Source organism: Entelurus aequoreus, linkage group LG01 (assembly GCF_033978785.1).
Source record: "Entelurus aequoreus isolate RoL-2023_Sb linkage group LG01, RoL_Eaeq_v1.1, whole genome shotgun sequence".
NCBI lineage: Eukaryota > Metazoa > Chordata > Actinopteri > Syngnathiformes > Syngnathidae > Entelurus > Entelurus aequoreus.
In genome coordinates this window covers 67,871,023-67,896,932 of record NC_084731.1, presented here as the reverse complement: position 1 = coordinate 67,896,932, position 25,910 = coordinate 67,871,023, and the positions used below count along the sequence as shown (strand labels likewise).

At 42.4% G+C, this 25,910-nt stretch overlaps 1 protein-coding gene across 1 annotated transcript; it reads right to left on the bottom strand.

Moving 5' to 3' along the window:
* Nucleotides 1-942: 942 nt before the first annotated feature.
* Nucleotides 943-16,106, bottom strand: micos10 (mitochondrial contact site and cristae organizing system subunit 10). Its single transcript, XM_062030502.1, has 4 exons — nt 15,947-16,106; nt 1,792-1,839; nt 1,315-1,415; nt 943-1,160 (listed from the first exon to the last, which is right to left on the bottom strand). The coding sequence occupies exons 1-4, from the start codon at nt 16,008-16,010 to the stop codon at nt 1,152-1,154; spliced, it is 222 nt and encodes a 73-aa protein (XP_061886486.1). The 5' UTR covers nt 16,011-16,106; the 3' UTR covers nt 943-1,151.
* Nucleotides 16,107-25,910: the final 9,804 nt, after the last annotated feature.

Genomic DNA, 25,910 nt, shown 5'->3' with positions numbered 1-25,910 from the left:
TAGTGAAACCCAATATCTAAGTTACATTTAAACCAGTGTGGGTGGCACTGGGAGCAGGTGGGTAAAGTGTCTTGCCCAAGGACACAACGGCAGTGACTAGGATGGCGGAAGCGGGAATCGAACCTGGAACCCTCAAGTTGCTGGTACGGCCACTCTACCAACCGAGCTATACCGCCCATACTTAATTAATATAATAGATTGCTTTGGAATTTAGACTTTTTAAGCGGGGCCCTAACTTTTTTTTAATGTTATTACTTATGGAGTATATAAAAAGTGTTAGCAATTGATACGTAGAGGAAACGGGGTAGGATTAAATAAGCTTTGTTTCTTCCTACTCCTTTTCGAACATGTTGAGAAGAAAAAAACTGGAAATGGTGATGTATCATGTAACTGTCTGCATGTTGGAAATAAAGTCAGCTACATTGTAAAATAATTCAATAAATTTTTTGTTAAAAAAAAATTGTATTGTAAAGCAAATACATGTATTTTTAGAAAATAAATATTTAAATGTTTTAGAATATATACATCTATAAAAAAAAAAGTTAAATATGTATGAATATATGTAGATATTTCAATATAATTAAATATATAAATATGTATACAAATTTATATTTAAATATATATATATATATATACATATATATATATATATAATTATTTTAAATAAATAATATGTATGGAAGCTAGCTTGATAAAGCTATCTTGTCAAGAACAGAACCATCATGGCCATTTTGATGTAGATTTTATTACACAAAGTACATACTGTACATAAATACCTACGTATGTACATAAATACATACGTACATATATAAATACATTCCTACGTACGTACATAAATACATATGTACGTACATAAATACATACGTACGTACAAAAAATACATACCTACGTACGTACATAAATACATACGTACATACAATAACAGGTCATACTGGGAGAAGCTTTTGATATAGATTTTATTACACAAAGTGTCCTGATGGCCTACATACATAAATGCATACGTACGTACATAAATATATACGTATGTACATAAATACATACAGTTACAGGTCATACAGAGTCATACTGGGAGAACGTCCGAGTGCAAATGTTGACTCCCACACAAGCCAAGATGCTCCCAAAGTAAAAAGAGGAAGGTCCGTGTCTTGAAGTTATTGTTCCTGTCCAACAAAACACAGGTCAGCTCAAGTTAGTATGATGCAACACGTGCTTTCAGACCACCACCGGGTATCTACTGCGTTGTGATTGACCAGACTCCTTGCGCTCCCTAGTGGTCAAGTGGCTCAACTACATCATGTGGTGTGACATACCCACCTTCCTGTGTGGCAGGTCATGTGACCTCAGCTCCTTCTGACAGTTGGCGTACGCCATGCCAACGCCCAGTCCTGAGCCCAGCGTGATGGGCCACGTGCGCCCTAAACAACAACATAGTTATACATATATCTGCTCTTCTTCTCCTGCTAATAAATAATCATATTTCTACATACATCTTCTCTTCTTCTCCTGCTAACAAATAATCATATTTCTACATACATCTTCTCTTATTCTCCTGCTAACAAATAATCATATTTCTACATACATCTTCTCTTTTCTCCTGCTAACAAATAAACATATTTATACATACATCTTCTCTTCTTTTCCTGCTAACAAATAATCATATTTCTACATATATCTTTTCTTCTTCTCCTGCTAACAAATAATCGTATTACTACATACATCTTCTCCTGCTAACAAATAAACATATTTATACATATATCTGCTCTTCTTCCATCCACAGTCAATTGTACTCACGTTTAAAGAAGATGACAGAAAAGACCATTCCTAGGCTTAGTCCCGTGCCTGAAACACATAAGAACCTTTGTTTATTTTCATTTGACACCAAAATGTTACATATTGAAAGACAACTATTTTGCATTAAAAATCAAACAATTTACAGAAAGCGATAATATATATATATATATATATGAATATATACACATATATATACACATATATATATATATATATATATATATATATATATATATATATATATACATACATATGCAGTACATATATATATACATATGTACATATATTTTTATTTTTATGAAGTGTAAATTAAAACCTAATAAAAATGTGCTCAGTATGACTACAATATATATAGAATATTCAGAGAAAAATAGAGATATATTTTTATTTTTATTTTAGCTCACAATATAAAAAATGTGAATACATGCTCTACACTCATGTTTGACAAATACTATATTGTCCAAACTATAAATACAACAATAAATAAATTACATTAAATGATTTATACTATTATTTTGAGTTTTTAAAAAAAACACAAATGTTTAATAAAAAGTACATATTTATTTTTATGAAGTATAAATTAAAACCTAATAAAAATGTTTGAATATATATAGAATATTCAGAGACAAAAATAAAATAAAAAAAAATATATATATATACAGTATATATATATATATATATATATATATATATATATATATATACATTACATATATTTCACACTCTACACTCATGTTTGACAACTACTATACAGTCTAAAATATTAATACAACAATAAAAACGGTTGCATTAAATTATTTATAAGATTAATTTGAGTTTAAAAAACAATCAAAAATATTTCAAAAAAAGTACATATTTATTTTTATGAAGTATAAATTAAAACTTATTAAAAGTGTTCAGTATGAATAAATTACATATAGAATAGTCAGAGAAAAATAGAATATAAATATGTTTTTTTATTCTAGCTTACAATATAAATAATGTGAGAAGACGTTCTACACTCCATTCATCCATCCATTTCCTACCGCTTGTCCCTTTTGGGGTTGCGGGGGGTGCTGTAGCCTATCTCAGCTACATTCGGGCGGAAGGCGGCTTACACCCTGGACAAGTCGCCACCTCATCACAGGACCAACACAGATACACTCATGTTTGACAAATACTATACTGTCTAAAATAATACTACAACAATTAATAAACTACATTGAAGATTTACACAATTATTTTGAGTTAAAAAAAATAATCACAATTTTTTACTAAAAAGTACATATTTATTTTTATGAAGTGAAAATTAAAACCTAATAAAAACATGTTCAGTATGAATTCAATATATTTAGAATATTTAAAAAAAATAGAAGATACATTTTTTTAAATTTATTTTAGCTTACAATATAAATAATGTGAATACACGCTCTACACTCATGTTTGACAAATACTATACTGTCTAAAATATTAATACAACAATAAATATATTATAATAAATGATTTATAAAATGTATATGAGTTTTAAAATATTATCAAAAAATTGTAATACAAGTACATATTTAATTTTATGATGTGTAAATTAACACCTATTAAAAACGTCTTCAGTATGAATACAATGTATATAGAAAATTCAGAGAAAAATAGAACAGTGTAGGGGGCAGCGTGGCTCAGTTAGTAAAGCGGCTGTGCCGGCAACTTTAGGGTTCCGGGTTCTGCCATCCTTGTCACTGCCGATGTGTCCTTGGGCAAGACACTTTACCCACCTGCCCCCAGTGCCTCCCACATTGGTTTACATGTAGCTTAAAGATGTAGATAATGGCTGATGTAAAGCGCTTTGAGTCCTAGAGAGGATTGCTATATATATATATATATATATATATATATATATATATATATATATATATATATATATATACACATATATATATATATAGATTTATATACACTACCGTTCAAAAGTTTGGGGTCACATTGAAATGTCCTTATTTTTTAAGGAAAAGCACTGTACTTTTCAATGAAGATAACTTTAAACTAGTCTTCACTTTAAAAAATTACACCCTATACATTGCTAATGTGGTAAATGACTATTCTAGCTGCAAATGTCTGGTTTTTGGTGCAATATCAACATAGGTGTATAGAGGCCCATTTCCAGCAACTATCACTCTAGTGTTCTAATGGTACAATGTGTTTGCTCATAGGCTCAGAAGGCTAATTGATGATTAGAAAACCCTTGTGCAATCATGTTCACACATCTGAAAACAGTTTAGCTCGTCACAGAAGCTACAAAACTGACCTTCCTTTGAGCAGATTGAGTTTCTGGAGCATCACATTTGTGGGATCAATTAAACGCTCAAAATGGCTAGAAAAAGAGAACTTTCATCTAAAACTCGACAGTCTATTCTTGTTCTTAGAAATGAAGGCTATTCCACAAAATTGTTTGGGTGACCCCAAACTTTTGAACGGTAGTGTATATATATATATATATATATATATATATATATATATATATATATATATATATATATATATATATATATATATATATATATATATATATATACTAGGGCTGGGCGATATGGCCTTTTATTAATATCTTGATATTTTTAAGCCATGTCACGATACACATATATATATATATACATACATATATATATATATATACACTGTATATATATTGTAGAGGTTGCCTTCTTGTGGGTTCTTCGGACCACCACACACTGCCAGGAGAGCCAGGAATTTCAGAGTATAACACTGTTTTATTTTCATAAAAAGGTGCAGAGGCTATTGCTTTTCAGCAAAGTGTCTTTGTCTGCTGCGTCTGCTCAGCAGCACCTCCAACCCCGACTACTCGTCTCATCACAGCTGCTGCTAATAAAGGCGACAGGTGGTTAGATAACAAGGCCCACCTGGGCCATCTACGCACCTGTCGCTGTCTTCGAGCCCGGTCCTGGCAACACCCGGTTCCGCGGCAGGCCCGCAGGACACGCCCCCCTCCACATACCACCACCGCCAAACGCAGGCCAGCCGTCCGGCCGCGCCTACTACCCCCTCCCCCCCCAGCACCCGGTCCATGAGGCGCTGGAACGTGGCGGGCGAACCGAACAAGCCAAACGGAAGTGTCACGAATTGGTACAATCCTTCCGGAGTGGAAATTCCGTTTTTTCCTTGGACTCTGGTGACAATGGAATCTGCCAGTAGCCCTTGATCGCATCCAGTGTCGTGAAAAAATGAGCAGTGCCCAGCCGATCCAGGAGCTCGTTGACCCGGGGCATTGGGTAGGCGTCAAAACATGAGACCTCATTTACCTTGCGGTAATCCACACAGAACCACACAGACCCATCCTTCTTCCCTACCAGAATGATGGGGCTGCACCACGCACTGTGTGACTCTTCTATTACCTCTAACGCCCGCATAAACTTTAATTCGTCCCGAACCACTTTGCGTTTGTGTTCGGGGAGCCTGTAGGGCCGAGACCGCACTGTAACAACCGGGCAGGTCTCAATGTGATGTTGGATGAGGTTCGTGCGGCCGGGCCGAGGGGAGAACACATCAGAAAAGCGCTGCTGCAGCTTAGCAACATCTGCTTTCTGTGCTAACGTGAGCTGATTGTCAAAGAGAACGAGGGAGGGCGGGGCGGTGCGCGGGCTCTCCGGCCCGAACTCCTCCTCTTCTTCGATCACCATCACCATGGAAACAGGCTCCACCTCCTTCCATACTTTCAGGAGGTTGAGATGGTAAATTTGGGTGCCTCCGCCCCGGTCCGAGCGCCGGACCTCATAATCCACATCGCCCACTCGCCGTGTGACCACAAAACGTCCTTGCCACTTGGCGAGTAATTTCGAGCTGGACGTAATACAAGCACTTTTTCTCCTGGTGAAAATTTCCTTAGCTGCGTCCCCCTGTTATACAAGCGCTGCTGACGTTCCTGGGCCCGGAGCAAATTCTCACGTGACAAGTGCCCCACCTTGTGGAGTGCAAATTCTCACGTGACAAGTGCCCCACCTTGTGGAGTTTTGTTCTCAGGTCCATGACGTATTGAATTAAATTTTTGGACCTTCTTCCCAGCATTCTTTAATTATGTCCAAAACCTTGCACGGCTTCCTGCCGAACAACAATTCAAAAGGGGAAAACCCTGTGGAGGCCTGGCGTACCTCCCGCATTGCAAACAGCAGGGGATCTAGCCATTTATGGCAATTTGGTTTGTCCTTGTCTCCTCTCTGAGCTGCCACCTTACCGTGGTAGAGGAGTTTGCGTGTCCCAATGATCCTAGGAGCTATGTTGTCCGGGGGATTTATGCCCCCTGGTAGGGTCTCCCAAGACAAACTGGTCCTAGGTGAGGGATCAGACAGAGAGCAGCTCGAAGACCTCAATGAAAAATAAAAACTATGGACCCAGATTTCCCTCGCCCGGACGTGGGTCACCGGGGCCCCCCTCTGGAGCCAGGCCCGGAGGTGGGGCACGATGGCGAGCGCCTGGTGGCCGGGCCTGTCCCCATGGGGCCCGGCCGGGCACAGCCCGAAGAGGCAACATGGGTTCCCCCTCCAATGGGCTCACCACCCATAGCAGGGGTCATAGAGGTCGGGTGCGATGTGAGCTGGGCGGGAGCCGAAGGCAGGGCACTTGGCGGTCCGATCCTCGGCTACAGAAGCTAGCTCTTGGGACGTGGAATGTCACCTCACTGGGGGGGAAGGAACCTGAGCTAGTGCGCGAGGTGAAGTTCCGACTAGACATAGTCGGACTCACTTCGACACACAGCAAGGGCTCTGGAACCAGTTCTCTCGAGAGGGGCTGGACTCTCTTCTACTCTGGCGTTGCCGGCAGTGAGAGGCGACGGGCTGGGGTGGCAATTCTTGTTTCCCCCCGGCTCAGAGCCTGTATGTTGGAGTTCAACCCGGTGGACGAGAGGGTAGCTTCCCTCCGCCTTCGGGTGGGGGAACGGGTCCTGACTGTGGTTTGCGCTTGCGCGCCAAACCGCAGCTCAGAGTACCCACCCTTTTTGGGTTCACTCGAGGGAGTACTTGAGAGTGCTCCCCCGGGTGATTCCCTCGTTCTACTGGGGGACTTCAACGCTCATGTTGGCAGCGACAGTGAAACCTGGAGAGGCGTGATTGGGAAGAATGGCTGCCCGGATCTGAACCCGAGCGGTGTTTTGTTATTGGACTTTTGTGCCCGTCACAGATTGTCCATAACAAACACCATGTTCAAACATAAGGGTGTCCATATGTGCACTTGGCACCAGGACACCCTAGGCCGCAGTTCCATGATCGACTTTGTAGTTGTGTCGTCGGATTTGCGGCCTCATGTTTTGGACACTCGGGTGAAGAGAGGGGCGGAGCTTTCTACCGATCACCACCTGGTGGTGAGTTGGCTGCGATGGTGGGGGAGGATGCCGGACAGACCTGGCAGGCCCAAACGCATTGTGAGGGTTTGTTGGGAACGTCTGGCAGAGTCTCCTGTCAGAGAGAGTTTCAATTCCCACCTCCGGAAGAACTTTGAACATGTCACGAGGGAGGTGCTGGACATTGAGTCCGAATGGACCACGTTCCGCACCTCTATTGTCGAGGCGGATGATTGGAGCTGTGGCCGCAAGGTAGTTGGTGCCTGTCGTGGCGGTAATCCTAGAACCCGTTGGTGGACACCGGCGGTGAGGGATGCCGTCAAGCTGAAGAAGGAGTTCTATCAGGTTCTTTTGGCTCATAGGACTCCTGAGGCAGCGGACAGGTACCGACAGGCCAAGCGGCGTGCGGCTTCGGCGGTCGCGGAGGTAAAAACTCCGACATGGGAGAAGTTCGGGGAAGCCATGGAAAACGACTTCCGGACGGCTTCGAAGCGATTCTGGACCACCATCCGCCGCCTCAGGAAGGGGAAGCAGTGCACTATCAACACCGTGTATGGTGAGGATGGTGTTCTGCTGACCTTGACTGCGGATGTTGTGGATCGGTGGAGGGAATACTTCGAAGACCTCCTCAATCCCACCAACACGTCTTCCTATGAGGAAGCAGTGCCTGGGGAATCTGTGGTGGGCTCTCCTATTTCTGGGGCTGAGGTTACTGAGGTAGTTAGAAAGCTCCTCGGTGGCAAGGCCCCGGGGGTGGATGAGAGCCGCCCGGAGTTCCTTAAGGCTCTGGATGCTGTGGGGCTGTCTTGGTGGACAAGACTCTGCAGCATCGCGTGGACATCGGGGGCGGTACCTCTGGATTGGCAGACCGGGGTGGTGGTTCCTCTCTTTAAGAAGGGGAACCGGAAGGTGTGTTCTAACTATCGTGGATCACACTCCTCAGCCTTCCCGGTAAGGTCTATTCAGGTGTGCTGGAGAGGAGGCTACGCCGGATAGTCGAACCTCGGATTCAGGAGGAACAGTGTGGTTTTCGTCCTGGTCGTGGAACTGTGGACCAGCTCTATACTCTCGGCAGGGTCCTTGAGGGTGCATGGGAGTTTGCCCAACCAGTCTACATGTGTTTTGTGGACTTGGAGAAGGCATTCGACCGTGTCCCTCTGGAAGTCCTGTGGGGAGTGCTCAGAGAGTATGGGGTATCGGACTGTCTGATTGTGGCGGTCCGCTCCCTGTATGATCAGTGCCAGAGTTTGGTCCGCATTGCCGGCAGTAAGTCGGACACGTTTCCAGTGAGCTGTGTAGAACTTGCACCTGGCTCGCTGACAACAAGCTATCCATACACTTGGGTAAAACAGAATCCATCCTGTTTGGGTCCCACATCAACCTTAAGAAAGTCAATGACTTCACCATAAAAGTGGGTGACATTGTTATCACCAGGAAAGATGAGGTCACCTACCTAGGTTCCATTCTAGAGGCTAACCTTTCCTGTGATAAAATGGCAACCAAGGTAATCAGAAAGGTTAACCAACGAACGAGATTTCTCTACAGAATCTCCTCTCTGGTCAACAAAAGCACCTTGAGGATTCTGGCGGGAACTCTCGTTCAACCCTTTTTCGATTACGCATGCACCTCCTGGTACCCTAGCACCTCCAAAACCCTCAAATCTAAACTCCAAACATCTCAGAACAAGCTAGTCAGGTTACTTCTAGACCTCCACCCCAGATCCCACCTCACTCCTACCCACTTCTCTAAAGTGGGCTGGCTCAAGGTGGAGGACAGAGTTAAACAACTTGCACTGAGCCTAGTCTATAAAATCCACTACACCTCCCTGATACCGAAGTACATGTCAAACTACTTCCTTAACGTAAATGACCGCCATAACCACAACACCAGGGGGAGCTCCACTAACCACGTTAAACCCAGATTCCGAACTAACAAAGGTCTTAACTCATTCTCTTTCTATGCCACATCGATGTGGAATGCGCTCCCAACAGGTATAAAAGAAAGGGCATCTCTATCCTCCTTCAAAACCGCACTAAAAGTTCACCTCCAGGCAGCTACAACCCTAAACTAACACCCTCCCCGGATTGCTAATCATCAAATGTAAACAATCAAATGCAGATACTTTTTATTATGCCTTCTGATCTCTCTCTCTCTCTCTCTCTCTCGCTCTCTTTCTCTCTCTCTCTCTCTCTCTATATGTCCACTACTTGCTGTCCATAGCCTACCCCCCACCCCCTCCGCACCCCTGATTGTAAATAATGTAAATAATTCAATGTGATTATCTTGTGTGATGACTGTATTATGATGATAGTATATATGATAGTATATATCTGTATCATGAATCAATTTAAGTGGACCCCGACTTAAACAAGTTGAAAAACTTATTCGGGTGTTACCATTTAGTGGTCAATTGTACGGAATATGTACTTCACTGTGCAACCTACTAATAAAAGTCTCAATCAATCAATCAATCAAAGGGTTGGACTCCGCCAAGGCTGCCTTTTGTCACAGATTCTGTTCATAACTTTTATGGACAGAATTTCTAGGCGCAGTCAAGGCGTTGAGGGGATCTGGTTTGGTGGCTGCAGGATTAGGTCTCTGCTTTTTGCAGATGATGTGGTCCTGATGGCTTCATCTGGCCAGGATCTTTAGCTCTCGCTGGATTGGTTCGCAGCTGAGTGTGAAGCGACTGGGATGAGAATCAGCACCTCCAAGTCCGAATCCATGGTTCTCGCCCGGAAAAGGGTGGAGTGCCATCTCCGGGTTGCGGAGGAGACCCTGCCCCAAGTGGAGGAGTTCAAGTACCTCAGAGTCTTGTTCACGAGTGAGGGAAGAGTGGATCGTGAGATCGACAGGCGGATCGGTGCGGCGTCTTCAGTAATTACGGACGCTGTATCGATCCGTTGTGGTGAAGAAGGAGCTGAGCCGGAAGGCAAAGCTCTCAATTTACCGGTCGATCTACGTTCCCATCCTCACCTATGGTCATGAGCTTTGGGTTATGACCGAAAGGACAAGATCACGGGTACAAGCGGCCGAAATGAGTTTCCTCCGCCGGGTGGCGGGGCTCTCCCTTAGAGATAGGGTGAGAAGCTCTGCCATCCGGGGGGAGCTCAAAGTAAAGCCGCTGCTCCTCCACATCGAGAGGAGCCAGATGAGGTGGTTCGGGCATCTGGTTAGGATGCCACCCGAACGCCTCCCTAGGGAGGTGTTTAGGGCACGTCCGACCGGTAGGAGGCCACGGGGAAGACCCAGGACATGTTGGGAAGACTATGTCTCCCGGCTGGCCTGGGAACGCCTCGGGATCCCCCGGGAGGAGCTGGACGAAGTGGCTGGGGAGAGGGAAGTCTGGGCTTCCCTGCTTAAGCTGCTGCCCCCGCGACCCCACCTTGGATAAGCGGAAGAAGATGGATGGATGGATGGATGGATGGTTTGTCCTTGTGCGTAAACTTACGAATCATGGTTTTCGGCGTCTCATTCAGCCGCTCCACCAACCCGTCGGTTTGCGGGTGGTAGACGCTGGTTCGAATAACCTTAATTCCCAATAATCCGTATAGTTCCTTTATCGTGCGTGACATAAAGGAAGTGCCCTGGTCAGTCAGAATCTCTTTCGGGATTCGAACTCGGGAGATGACCTAAAACAGTGCTTGTGCCACGCTCGTTGCCGAGATGGACCGCAGCGGCACTGCTTCGGGATATCGAGTTGCGTAATCCACCAGGACTAACACAAAACCATATCCCCGAGTGCTCGGGTGGAATGGTCCGATGAGGTCCATGCCAATCCTTTCAAATGGGACCTCCATGAGTGGTAATGGCCGCAAAGGCGCCTTCGGGGTGGCCGCAGAATTGACTAGCTGGCAGTCCGGGCAGGCAGCGCACCAGCGGCGCACGTCTGCTTGGATGCCCGGCCAAAGAACCGGACCATTACCCGATTGAGTGTCTTATCTTACCACATGTTGCCAGCCATGGGATTGAAGTGCGCTGCCTGGAAAATCATTTCCCGACGGCGTTGCGGCACCAACAACTGGTTGATTTCTTCTCCTGTCTGAGTGTCACGACTCACTCTGTATAATCTGTCCCTAATTAATGCAAAGTGCGGGAATACCCACTCTATTCCCGGGCGCACCCGCTGACCGTCAATTGATATCACTTGGTCCCAGGCCGAGCGCTGAGTGTCATCCCGCGACTGTTTAAGGGGGAAATCCTCCACGGGGTGCCATTAGGAGCCCGGGGGGACTTCCCGCGAAGTCCCCGCCGGTTCCCCCTCTGCAGCGCTGGATGACCTCGCGTCGCCGCTGAGAACAGCGCAGATATCCCGTTTCCCTACCGGCCGTGAACGCACCACTGCGCACTGTTTTACTAAGTCATGAAACCCCGCCCAATTCGTTCCTATAATTAAGGGGTGCGTGAGGTGCACCAAATTTCTACTGGCACCACAGGGTACTCGTGCACATCCCCATCAACACATTTAATTTTCACCCGTGTTGCCTGCCTCAAAGCCCTGGGTCCAACCAGGTTCTGGTGGATCATGGACTGCTCGCAGCCTGAATCCACCATCGCCCGGTGTGTACTCCTTTGTATCCTTACTGGCATACAGTACGTCTCACCCGGGCCGGGGGAGGGCGCCGGCGGGCCGGCAACCCGGATCGCCTGCCTCACACCCACACGTGGAGGTCCCTCTAGTGGGTTCTTCGGACCACCACACACTGCCAGGAGAGCCAGGAATTTCAGGGTATAATACTGTTTTATTTTCATAATAAGGTGCAGAGGCTTTTGCTTTTCAGCAAAGTGTCTTTGTCTGCTGCGTCCGCTCAGCAGCACCTCACACCTCGACTTCTCGTCTCATCACGGCTGCTGCTAATAAAGGCGACAGGTGATTAGATAACAAGGCCCATCTGGGCCATCTACGCACCTGTCGCTGTCTTCGAGGCCGGTCCTGGCAACACCCCGTTCCGCAGCAGGCCCGCAGGCCACGCCCCCCTCCGCATATATATATGTATATATATATTATTAATTTCACTTCATATATGTATATTTTGGCTGACAGTATAAATAATGTCAATACACGATACACTCAAAGACCGACACATACTATACTGCAGGGGTGGGCAATTAATTTTTACTGGGGGCCGCATGAGCACCCCGAGCACTGCTGGAGGGCCACATCGACAATATTTCAATTAAATTTTGCTCAATATTATTTTTGATGTATACCGTAAGATAAATAATAATAATAATAATAATAATAATAATAATAATAATAATAATGATAATAATAATAATAATTAATAATAATAATAATAATACTTTCATTTAACCTAACTTAACTTTATACCAAAAGCACTGCTTTGGAAATTATGTGTATCCTTTTCAGAGATCACATTTAGTTCCCCTTAAACATCCTCATGTTGCATAATGAAATGTAAGCATAGGATGAAGTGTGCATTCCTCTAACTTTCTCTAGTAACAGCATTCCATGATTAATATAAATAAACATTAATAATAAATGACAGTAAAATAAGCACACGTATGACTGAGGAGTCATAGTGTAACTTTGTGTGGTGTTTGAGTTGTCCGACTTTTTGTGTGGCCATAAACGCACCAGTGGTTTAGTGCTATGCGTGTTGGTGACAGATGACAAGTTGGTTTTGGCCTGGTTTGTACGGCAGAAAATGATTAGTTTTTCCAGATAGAAGTGTTTTACTCATGTTTTTGGTGTGATTATGGCCGAATATAAACAGTTTTGCTCAATAAAGTGATCGATATAATTCCTGGCCTTGAAGCATCTCGATAGACGTTACAATAATTGAACGGTGTTCAATTGAACGGTGTTGACGAACACCGTTAGGGCCGCTTGTTGTCACTGTCACTCAAAGTTGCATTGCAAAATTACACAGAATAAATGTGTTTATTTTGTTTAGAATTCAGATGGGATTTGATTTGGTGCGCGGCACATATTTGCTGTGCGCAGAGAACGCTTGAGCACTGCGCAATTGCGCAGGCGCACACCTTAGAGGGAACGTTGCTTGGCAGTCCATGTCTTGTTGAAAACACGCCATTCTTCATCAACTTTTCTCTTTTTGGCGTCTCGGGTGTAAACCGTGCATCACTTGTCGCTGTGCACCTTCACTCACACGTTACACACGGACATACGCCCATAAATAACACTTTTCAAAATAAAAGCAGCACAGTTGAATTGCGCGCACGACATAGATGTTTTTTCAACTTTATTTTGTAATTTGTGATTGCAGCTGTTAACATTCACTCACAATCACGCACGCGCATACGTCCACACGGAAGTAATACAAATAACGCTTTTCAAAACAAAAGCAGCACCGTAGTATTGCACACTCAACATAGATACTTTTTAAAATGTATTTTGTAATTTATGATTGGCCTCACGCGGGCCGGACAGGGACGCACAAAGGGCCGGATGTGGCCCGCGGGCCGCAGAATGCCCTGGTCTGCTATACTGTCTAGAATATTAATAAAACAATACAAATAATTAGATACAATTATTTATAGAATTGATACACGTTTAGAAAATAATCAAAAATATTTCATTAAAAGTACATATTTATTATTATGAAGTATAAATTAAAACCTAATAAAAGTGTGTAGAGTAAGAAATGAATACAATAGAATATCCAGAGAATTATAGTAGAATGTATGTATTATTTTCATTTTGTCTCACAATATCAATGATGTGAATACATTCAATGATAATATAAAACAAAAATAAATGTGCTAATGAATTAATGTAATACACAATTCAATTGTAAAATAAAGTTGAAAAGGTAAATTGCGGAGCCCTTAAAGGGACATGGATATTTTGCGAGATCTCGCAAAACGTTTTTTCCTATGTCAGTGAACCGGAAGTAAAACAGACACAGCGATGGAGGAGCGGGAGCCTACTCATCATCTGTGCTCTGTTGTGGGACCATAATACGATTTGATGTCTTTATATGTTAGTCCAATACTAAAATAGAAATCAATAAAATGGGTAGGCTCCTCCATCACTTTGTCTGTTTCATTTCCGGTTCACCATCGCTGTGTCTGTTTTACTTCCGGTTCACTGACATGTGGACCTTTTGCTAGATCTCGCAAAACATTTTTTTCCCCTCCATGTCCCTTTAGGGCAGGGGTGTCAAAGTCAAATGGACGGAGGGCCAAATAAAAAATTTAGCTACAAGCCGAGGGCCGGACTGTTCGAATGTTCATTGAAAAATTTTTAAATGACGCATATAGTCTAGTGAACCTAATTGAACCTACTGAAAACCTAACAAATATATTCCAATATGATCAGATAAATAAAGCAATATTTTCTTATGGCTCTGTCAGTAATCTTTAATTTTCAACAGACACAAAAGACAAATTTCCTTTATATAAAAATCCCCATAACATGAACATTAAATGAAAGAAACCGGTATTCAAGGCACCATCAGTAACCTATATTTTCTATTTTAGCAAAAGTGGGCTAAATTTACTTCAAAGAAAAAAACAATAATAGCAATTTTCTATCATCCACTCAACTGAAATATTTTTAAAATATAATTAAATTGAAATACAATAAAATAAAGTGCAAAAATCTATAAATCAAAAACAACACTTTGTTTAAGGAGAAGTAACATGCAGTGAAAACAAATATTAAACTTTAACTTTTAAACTTGAATTGAGTAAAAACTCTAAATATGTGATTGCACAGTAATGTTCACATTAAACCCCCCTCCTCCCTCCGTGGGAGGGAGGCGAGTTGGGTGCCCGAAACCCCCCGCTGGTTTCGGCCCGCCCCTTGGCGCGCGTGGCACGGCGGGCTCCGCGACCCGACGGCTGGCCCTCGTGGCTTGACGGCGGGCGCGTCCCGACGGGCCGCGCGAAGGGGTCAAACGCAGAAGTCTCAGGGCCTCGTGGTGAGGGGGTGGCCTGCGGGTTTCGGCCCGCTTGACCCCCCCGCTCCGCTTGGCGCGCGCGGCACATGACGGGTTCCGCCACCGACGCTCGGGCTGCAGCCCGACGGTGGTGCGGGCCCGGCGGTGACGCGCGGTTTGGGGAAACAAAGCAGAAGTCTCAGGGCCTCGGGGCCGGGTTTCGGCCCGCCCCCTTGGCGCGCGTGGCACGGCGGGCTCCGCGACTGACGGCCGGGCTGCAGCCCTTCGGCCGGCAGGCGCGTCCCGGCGGGCCGCTCGCCCCCTTTCGGAACCTTGGACCGGCATCCGCTTGGTGCGTGTAAAAGATCTGCGGTCTAAAAAAAAAAAAAAAAAAAAAAAAAAAAGATCTGCGGTCTGCGGGCCGGTTCTAATAATAAATCAAGATCATCCCAAGGGCCGTAAAAAACCTTCTCGCGGGCCGGATATGGCCCGCGGGCCTTGACTCTGACATATGTGCTTTAGGGGCTCCGTAGTAAATAGGTAAAACAAATATACAAATCATATTAACACATAATAAAAGACAAAATAAAAAATACATCATAGAAAAAATATAAGAGTTTAGTGTCAAATACAAACAAATAAAAAGAATAATGCAAGTGTTTGTGATCCATTATTATGAATGTATTTGACTGATATAAAGTTTGGTGTTGACTTGAACTGTCAATATTTGCTCCAAACACTGAACGTGAATTATTCACGAAGAAAGTAAAGATTCTAGCCTTTAAAAGTTATGAATTGTGCTTCTCCACATAATAATAAATAACATTTTTAGAGGACTTTGCCTTGCCCTTTCTCGCTAGCTGGCTAGCTAGCTCGCTAGCTGCCTGCCTGACTAGTCAATGACAGCAGTGTTGTCCACCATATTCCTTCCATCATATTCCACATCGATATGAAAATGTAAGACATTTACCGAGCTTAATGACACCATCCGCCAGGCATCGGTCCCACTTTTGTCCCAATTCTTTCTCAGACATGCTGAGCCTTTTTAGCTTGACGCACGACAGAAGTGTCAACTATGGGGCTCTCGTGCTGCTTTCACTGACGGTAGGAAACAGGTAACATACGCCGTCGTGAGACAGTTTGGAGCAAGACTGACGAAAGGATATTACTAGAATGTACAATATGTATACATATATATATATATATATATATATATATACATATATATATATATATATATATATATATATATATATATATATATATATATATATATATATATATATATATATATATACATATATATATATATATACATATATATATATATATATATATATATATATATATATATATATATATATACATATATATATATATATATACATATATATATATATATATATATATATATATATATATATATATATATATATATATATATATATATATATATATATATATATATGATGAATTATTAAAAGCACCAAAGATGTGTTCGGTATCGACAGCGCTTTTTGCCTATTTATCTTGAACGCAGCAGCAGAATACAGTTCTCGCGATATTAACACATCTCGCGGTAGAAACTACGAAACCCCTCTTCAATCCTTGAAAATATGTTTTATTGCAACTTTGATTTGTTTCAAGCAAATAACGAGTCAAACATATCAACATTGTTTTTTTCGGGGTTTTTTTAAACGAACATGAAATATTACCTGTTGTTCAACCGAAAGCTTTGTAATTTGTATTCATACAAGCCCTGGCAAAATGATGGATGGTGGTTCATTTGTCTTTATTGCGAAAGCTTTTTTTTTTACCATGATTTGTCCATCAAACTATGCTGACAATTTTATTGGAACAAAATTCAGTGTTTTAAAATTCAGTGTATAAAAAAATCAGTGTATAAAAAAAATAAAGGTAGCCCAGTTAACTGCTTTTATGTTTCTTTGCGAGACCCGTGTCACATGACATCAAAATTGACACCTCATTGGCTGGTTCTGGGACCGGCTCGATTGCTTCAGCCTTAATAAGAAAATTAAACTCATTAGAAAGGAGATCAAACACAACGCATCCCAGCTACAACTGGGTTCTCGTATATACGACTATATATACGACGGATATTGCCCTCCCAAAATAGTCTTTCTCTTTTTGATGAAATAACATTAGAGGAATTGCTACGGCATGTAAATGGGATAAAACAAACAACATGTTTACTTGACCCACTTCCTGGGAGACTTATCAAGGAGCTTTTTGTAATATTAGGTCCATCAGTGCTAAATATTATAGACGTATCACTTTCCTCTGGCACTGTTCCCTTAGCATTCAAAAAAGCAATTATTCATCCTCTGCTCAAAAGACCTAACCTCGATCCTGACCTCATGGTAAACTACCGGCCGGTGTCCCACCTTCCGTTTTTTTCGAAAATCCTCGAAAAAATTGTTGCACAGCAGCTAAATGAACACTTAGTGTCTAACAATAACTGTGAACCCTTTCAATCCGGTTTCAGGGCAAATCACTCTACGGAGACAGCCCTCGCAAAAATGACTAATGATCTATTGCTAACAATGGATTCTGATGTGTCATCTATGTTGCTGCTTCTTGATCTTAGCGCTGCTTTCGATACCGTCGATCATAATATTTTATTAGAGCGTATCAAAACACGTATTGGTATGTCAGACTTAGCCTTGTCTTGGTTTAACTCGTATCTTACTGACAGGATGCAGTGCGTCTCCCATAACAATGTGACCTCAGACTATGTTAAGCAGGCACGTGCACACATAGGGCCCTATGGGTGCTTGAGCCCCTGCCCTTTTTTGCCTCGTCTTAAAAAGTGCCCTCAGCCTGTGTGTGTGTGTGTGTGTGTGTGTGTGTGTGTGTCTGGAAAAGGTGACCCAAAAATTGTCTGTTCCTCACACCTGGGTGGCAAACCGCAGCCACCAAGGCATCCCCTACTGCGGTCGAAAACATAACAAAGGAAAGCATATGACTATACACCTGGGTACCTGGAGTGTCCGCACCCTCCTCGACACGCAGGATGGGACGGAGAGACCTCATAGACGGACGGCGCTCATTGCACATGAGCTCAAGAGATACAATGTCAACATCGCAGCACTCAGCGAAACTCGGTTGTCGGGTGAAGACTCCCAGACAGAAGTCGGTGAAGGCTACACCTTCTTCTGGAAGGGTCTCCCAGAAGGCGAACGTAGGCTCCATGGAGTTGGCTTTGCTGTAAAAAGCAAATTACTCAATAACATCCCAGAGTCCCCCCAAGGCATCAGTGAGCGGCTCATGACCTGGCGTATCCCCCTGGTGAAAGGCCGGTTTACTACGCTACTCAGTGCGTATGCCCCTACCCTGGATGCTGATAGCAACATCAAAGATGCCTTCTACGAGTCTCTTGCGGCTGCCCTATCCAGAGTCCCTAAGTCCGATAAGCTTGTCCTCATGGGTGACTTCAATGCCCGAGTTGGCACAGATGCCCAGCTCTGGACTAAAATAATCGGGCCTCATGGATCTGGGAAAATAAACAACAACGGCATTCGACTCCTCTCTCTGCGCTCTGAGCACCAACTTCTCATCACTAACACAATTTTTCAGTTAAAAAAGAAATACATAACATCTTGGATGCACCCACGGTCCAAACATTGGCACCTGCTGGACTATATAATTACACGGCAACAAGATCGACAAGACGTCTGCATAACCAGGGCCTTACGTGGGGCTGAATGCTGGACTGACCACCGGCTGATCAGATCCAAGCTGAGGATGAAAATCCGACCCCCGCACAAGAAACAGCAGCCAAGAAAGCGACTGAACTGCAGGGCCCTGGATTCTCCAGAGTGTACATCTCACTACCGCAGCAAGCTAGCTACGGGGCTTTCCACCTTGGAGTATTACGGCACCACCTGTGACATGGACAGTGAGTGGGCAAAACTGAGGTCAACATTACATCAAGCTGCCTCTGAAACCATCGGCTTTACTCAGAAGCACCATCAAGACTGGTTCGACATCAGCTCGGTAGAAATACAGGAGCTGCTGGACGCCAAGCGCAAAGCCCATGCTGCCCTGCTCTCCAACCCTCACTCTCCATCACTCCCCCACCATTATAAAACAACCAGAGCTGAGACACAGAAACAACTGCGGTTCATGGAAAATGAGTGGTGGCTCAAAAAAGCCCAGGAGATCCAGGGATATGCAGATGCTAATAATACCTACGCATTCTACGCTGCTGCAAAATCCATCTATGGCCCACAAAAGCGAAGCATCGCTCCAGTAAGATCCGCAGACGGACACGTGTTATTCAAGGATAAACAACAAATTCTTGAGCGTTGGGCTGAGCACTTCGACTCACTGCTCAATAAAATAAACCCCTCTGATCCATCAGTGCTCAATGCACTCCCAGATCTCCCGCCTTCTCCCTTCCTTGATGATCCCCCCATGTTCAGTGAGGTCCTTACTGCAATCAGGAGCCTCAAAAACAACAAGAGCCCTGGCCCTGACGGAATTCCGGCTGAGATACTGAAGAAGGGAGGCTATCTACTGAAGCGGAAGCTGTTTCACTTCCTACTAGCCATCTGGCACAGGGAGGCCCTGCCTCAAGAATGGAAAGACAGCAACATTGTCACCATCTACAAGAAGAAAGGAGATAAATCATCTTGTGGAAACAGTCGTGGCATCTCCCTTCTCTCAGTGGCCGGCAAGGTACTTGCGAAAATTATGCTTTCTCGCCTTTCATTTTTAACAGAGGGCATCCTCCCAGAGACACAGTGTGGCTTCAGAAAGAACCGAAGTACACTAGACATGATCTTCGCTGCCCGTCAAATCCAGGAGAAATGCAGGGAACAAAACAAGGACCTCTACATTACCTTTATTGACCTCACCAAGGCCTTTGACACAGTTGACCGTGATTTGCTCTGGAGCATCCTCAAGAAGTTTGGTGTCCCCCCCCAAGTTTCTCAGCATCCTAAAACAGTTTCATGATGGTATGCAGGCCTGTGTACTTGTAGGCAGTGAACAGTCCCCCTCTTTCCCAGTGAAAGTAGGGTTGAAGCAGGGGTGTGTACTGGCCCCAAAGATCTTCAATCTTTTCCTGGCAGCAGCCACACTCCTATTCCGCCAGTCCATCACAAAGGATAGTGGTGTCTTCATCGAGTTTCGCCTGGATGGGAGCCTATTCAACATCCGGCGCCTACAGGCAAAGACGAAGATGTCAGGCACCAACATCCAGGAGCTGCAATATGCAGACGACTGCGCACTCCTCGCCCACACTCCTGATGCCATGCAGCATGCACTAGACACCATGTCATCAGTCTACCGCTCACTAGGTCTGATGATCAACATCCAGAAAACAGAGGTACTCATCCAGGAGAGGTCCCAATCCCCTACACCCCCTGTCTTTACCATCAGCGGCACACCCCTCAAACTCGTTGAGCAGTTTTGCTACCTCGACAGTACTCTGACCCCAACATGCCAGATCGATGATGACATCCAGGCTCGTATCAACTCAGCCTCCTCTGCCTTTGGAAGACTGCGCTCCCGGGTGTTTGAAAACAACCCCCTTCGAACCTCAACGAAAGTGTCTGTCTACAGGGCGGTGTGTGTTTCAACTCTGCTGTATGGGTCAGAAGCCTGGACAATATACCGCAGACACATCCGCTGCCTTGATGCATTTAACATCAGATGTCTCCAACGCATTCTTTGCATCACATGGCAGGATCGAGTTCCTCATACGGACATCTTACAGCACACTGAGTCCATAAGCATAGAGGCCACCCTGGCACAGCGACAACTCCGGTGGGTTGGTCACACCATCCGGATGCCAGGACACCGATTGCCTCGCCAGATGCTTTATGGTCAGCTCCTTTCAGCCAGCAGAAAGCCCGGAGGACAAAAGCTGCGGTACAAAGACCAACTGAAAGGGATATTGAAGAGGTGCAACATCAAACCCTACGAATTTGAGACAGCTGCAGCCAATCGATCGCTGTGGCGCTCGCTATGCCATGACGGGGTCATGTATCTGGAGGAGTGTCGGAACCAACACCGGAGGGATCAGCGGAGGCGAAGACACCACCATGCAGTTCCAGAACCATCCCAACCCCCTGATCCAGGCCTGACATGTCCCCACTGTGGCAGGACGTGTGGTTCCAGGATCGGACTTCATAGTCATATGGAGTGGCATCGTCGTCAGCAACGATAGCCACCGACCAGAGCAACAAAATGGAAGCTATGTCATCTTCGACTACGATGGACCGCCTAAGCAAGCAAGTGTGTGTGTGTGTGTGTGTGTGTGTGTGTGTGTGTGTGTGTGTGTGTGTGTTTTTTCTTTAAACAACATTAATAAATTCCTGTCAGGGATGTAAAAAAAAAACAACAACAAAAAAAACTCCACGTTTTCTTGTAATACGGGGTTGTTTGAGCCTGCCGCTTCCGCCAGAGAGAGAGAGGGCGAGTGAGTGAGTAGGTGAGAGGAGAGAGAGCCAACTGCGCCCCTGAGCCGGAGACGTGACAGTGGATCAACTTGAACCTGTGAGTTATGTTATGGTCTAGTCGCCGTCCACTTATTCAGCATCTAATATCGGTAATATTTCAGAAAAACGCTGTATTATTCTAATATTCAATGTCAGCTTCTGTTTTTGCCGGACGTCGGAGCATGGCGCATGAATTGAGCACGGCACATCAATTCCGCACAGAGCAGAGCGGATCGTGCGGGACAGGAAGTAGTGTACAAAATACAAAATAAAACACTGGGTTAATTTTCAAAATAAAATGCACTGTGTTTACGGCAGATCACATTTCTCTCACAGTAGAGGTTTAGATATAAAGTTTATTGTGACTTTGCTATTACTGTGTGGGTTAACAAAATACTAACAATAATAATGATAATAATGATAATAATTAGAATAATAATAATGATAATAATAATAATTATTATTATTATTATTATTATTAATAATAATAATAATTTCAGCATTCTGGGGATATAAGATGTAGGTTATCTGTTAGGAATATTACCATCTGTATTTAAACTTGATTCATGTTGATTATGCCTGCAGAACAATGCCAAAAAAAGAAAGGATACAGAAAAGGAAGGAGAAGGAGCGCCAGGAAGCAGCTAAGGGTAGCAGACCTCTTAATGCATGGCTAAAATTGATGATTTCACAGCATTTCATGGAAGCCCTGAATTTACATTGAGGAGCATATTTGGGTATGAGTGGCCTCCATCCTACAGCCCTCTACTGGCCCCTGGTCCATATTTTTGGCCCTGTATTGCGTTTCAGTTGTTTAGTCTGAGCATTAAGTGAGAAAGACCATAAGTTACAACTTGATGGTGTTTTCATCAAGTTAAGGGAAAAAGGACAGATTTTCACATTGAAGTTTTTTCCATTTGGGTATTTATTTTTGTATTTTTTTTCAAAGTTCATGTTGCACTGTTCAATGTTCAATATTAAAGTGCTTATCTTTAACAATAAATAGCCTAATAATAAACCAGTGTTTTGTTGCTTTTCATGTCTTCCAAGCCTATGATAATGTGAATTAACTCATTATGACAATAATTTGCTGACACAAAAGAAATGGCAATCACTTTTACCTATAAAGGACACACAGCTAAGTAGTTAGCTTCCTATTAGCAAATTTGATTTTACATTAATTTCCATATTGTGTAAAGGACCAAAAAAACATTTCCTGCCCTTTTCTGACTTTGAGCCCCTGCCCCTCTATAATCATGTGCACGTCCCTGATGTTAAGGTAACGTGTGGAGTTCCCCAGGGTTCGGTTCTTGGCCCTGCACTCTTTAGTATCTACATGCTGCCGCTAGGTGACATCTTTCGCAAATACGCTGTTAGCTTTCACTGTTATGCTGATGACACCCAACTCTACATGCCCCTAAAGCTGACCAACACGCCGGATTGTAGTCAGCTGGAGGCGTGTCTTAATGAAATTAAACAATGGATGTCCGCTAACTTTTTGCAACTCAACGCTAAGAAAACGGAAACGCTGATTATCGGTCCTGCTAGACACCGACTCTTATTTATTAATACCACCTTAACATTTGACAACCAAACAATTACACAAGGCGACTCGGTAAAGAATCTGGGTTAGGTATTATCTTATACTACACGGTCTAGCTCCAGCCTATCTTGCCGATTGTATTGTACCATATGTCCCGGCAAGAAATCTGCTTTTAAAGAACTCCGGCTTATTAGTGATTCCCAGAGCCCCAAAAAAGTCTGCGGGCTATAGAGCGTTTTCTATTCGGGCTCTAGTACTCTGGAATGCCCTCCCGGTAACAGTTAGAGATGCTACCTCAGTAGAAGCATTTAAGTCCCATCTTAAAACTCATTTGTATACTCTAGCCTTTAAATAGACCCCCCTTTTAGACCAGTTGATCTGCTGTTTCTTTTCTGATCTGCCCCCCTCGCCTTCGTGGAGGGGGGGCATACTTACTTGCCAACCTTGAGACCTCCGATTTCGGGGGGTGGGGTGGGGGCGTGGTTGGGGGCGTGGTTAAGAGGGCAGGAGTATATTTACAGCTAGAATTCAGAGTCAAGTACGTATTTCATATATATATATGTATATATATATATATATATATATATATATATATATATATATATATATATATATATATATATATATATATATATATATATATATATATTTATATATATATAAGAAATACTTGACTTTCAGTGAATTCTAGCTATATATATATTTATTTTATATATATATATATATATATATATATATATATATATATATTTATATATATATATACATATATATATATATATATATATATATATATATATATATATATATATATATATATATATATATATATATATATATATATATATATATATAAAATAAATACTTGAAATTCAGTGTTCATTTATTTACACATTTACACACACATAACACTTATCTACTCATTGTTGAGTTAAGGGTTGAATTGTCCATCCTTGTTTTATTCTCTGTCACTATGAACACTCTGAACACCCTCTCTGATGATGCATTGCTGTGTGGCACGCACAAAAGTGTTTTCATCAAATGCACTAGAGCAGGGGTCCCCAAACTACAGCCCGCCAGCATCCAAAATCAGGCCCGCGGGAAGTCCCAAGTAAAAAAAAAAAAAGAAAAAAAAGTTGGTTTTTTTCTGTCTTTTCTTATCCACTTTGTACCGCTTGCTACTCACGGTGTCTCCAAGCCGCATTTTCTCATCGATAACGTGACATCATCGCGCGCGCGGAAAGTGCGCTATATATATATATATATATATATATATATATATATATATATATATATATATATATGTATATATATATATATATATACATATATATATATATATATATATATATATATATATATATATATATATATATATATATATATATATATATATATATATATATATATATATATATATATATATATATGTATATATATATATATATATATATACATATATATATATATATATATATATACATATATATATATATATATATATATATATATATATACATATATATATATATATATATATATATATATATATATATATATATATGTATATATATATATATATATATATATATACATATATATATATATATATACATACATATATATATATATACATATATATATATATATATATATATATATATATATATATATATATACATACATATATATATATATATATATACATACATATATATATATATATATATACATATATATATATATATATATATATATATATATATATATATATATATATATATATATATATATATATATATATATATATATATACATATATATATATATCAGTGGCATGCAGTCACTAGAGGCAGGGGAGGCACGGCCTCACCTGCCATCATGGAAAGAAGAAAAAAAAGTAAAAAGAAAAAAAAATAATTAAATTGTTATATGTATCCAGTGATTATACTAAAGTTATTTTCCATTTAACTTATTTTTATTTTTATTTTCACATTTGCCGTTCAAATACTGAGAAGAGACGGTGCGGTGATCAGCAGCCAGTTGAGGCACGTCACTGATTTGTGCCTCAACATGGATTGTGCGCAATGACTCGGCTAACTGGTGGCCTGCTGTGCAGTGAGACCGTATTGCTATATGAATTATATTATACATTTCCATAGTTTAGTTAGCTGAGGTATATAATGTACAGTGTATTTTGTCAACAACTGTACGCGTGTCACGTATTTCTTTTGCTGAGCGATCATAAAACTGGAGGCTCTCCTCATAACCCCGCCTCCTGGTGCCAAGCACCTCCGCCGCAGAATGCACCGCCCGACGGGAGCGCCACACCAACCAAAGCCCACACCCAAACCCTCCACGTGCAAGACCGAATCCACCCACAAAAAGTCACTTAACAAGAAGCCAAAAAGTGTAAAAACAACAATGCTCGCGCGCCGCGCCGGAGGAGCCGTGAACAGGGACACAACATTAGGTACACCTGCAGAATGCAGCGCGGATTTCATATTTCATTCATTCACAACTCTTCCAACACGAACACCACTGCTCCCGCACTTATAAGTAAAGGTAAGACCATAATAACGTTTTTTTTATTAAATGTGCTTTTTTGTGTGCTACAGTTAGTAAGTGTAAAGTTAAAGTTAAAGGCCTACTGAAATGAATTTTTTTTATTTAAACGGGGATAGCAGATCTATTCTATGTGTCATACTTGATCATTTCGCGATATTGCCATATTTTTGCTGAAAGGATTTAGTATAGAACAACGACGATAAAGATTGCAACTTTTGGTATCTGATAAAAAAAAGGCTTGCACCTACCGGAAGTAGCGTGACGTAGTCAGTTGAACATATACGCAAAGTTCCCTATTGTTTACAATGATGGCCGCATGAAGTGAGAGAGATTCGGACCGAGAAAGCGACAATTTC

Excerpts from the sequence above, each read along its gene's own strand:
- micos10 (XM_062030502.1), bottom strand. The coding sequence starts at position 16,010 with ATGTCTGAGAAAGAATTGGGACAAAAGTGGGACCGATGCCTGGCGGAT. Across the intron at positions 1,840-15,946 it reads GGATGGTGTCATTAAGCTCG|GCACGGGACTAAGCCTAGGA; the intron begins GTAAATGTCTTA and ends TATGTGTTTCAG. Across the intron at positions 1,416-1,791 it reads TTCTGTCATCTTCTTTAAAC|GGCGCACGTGGCCCATCACG; the intron begins GTGAGTACAATT and ends GTTGTTGTTTAG.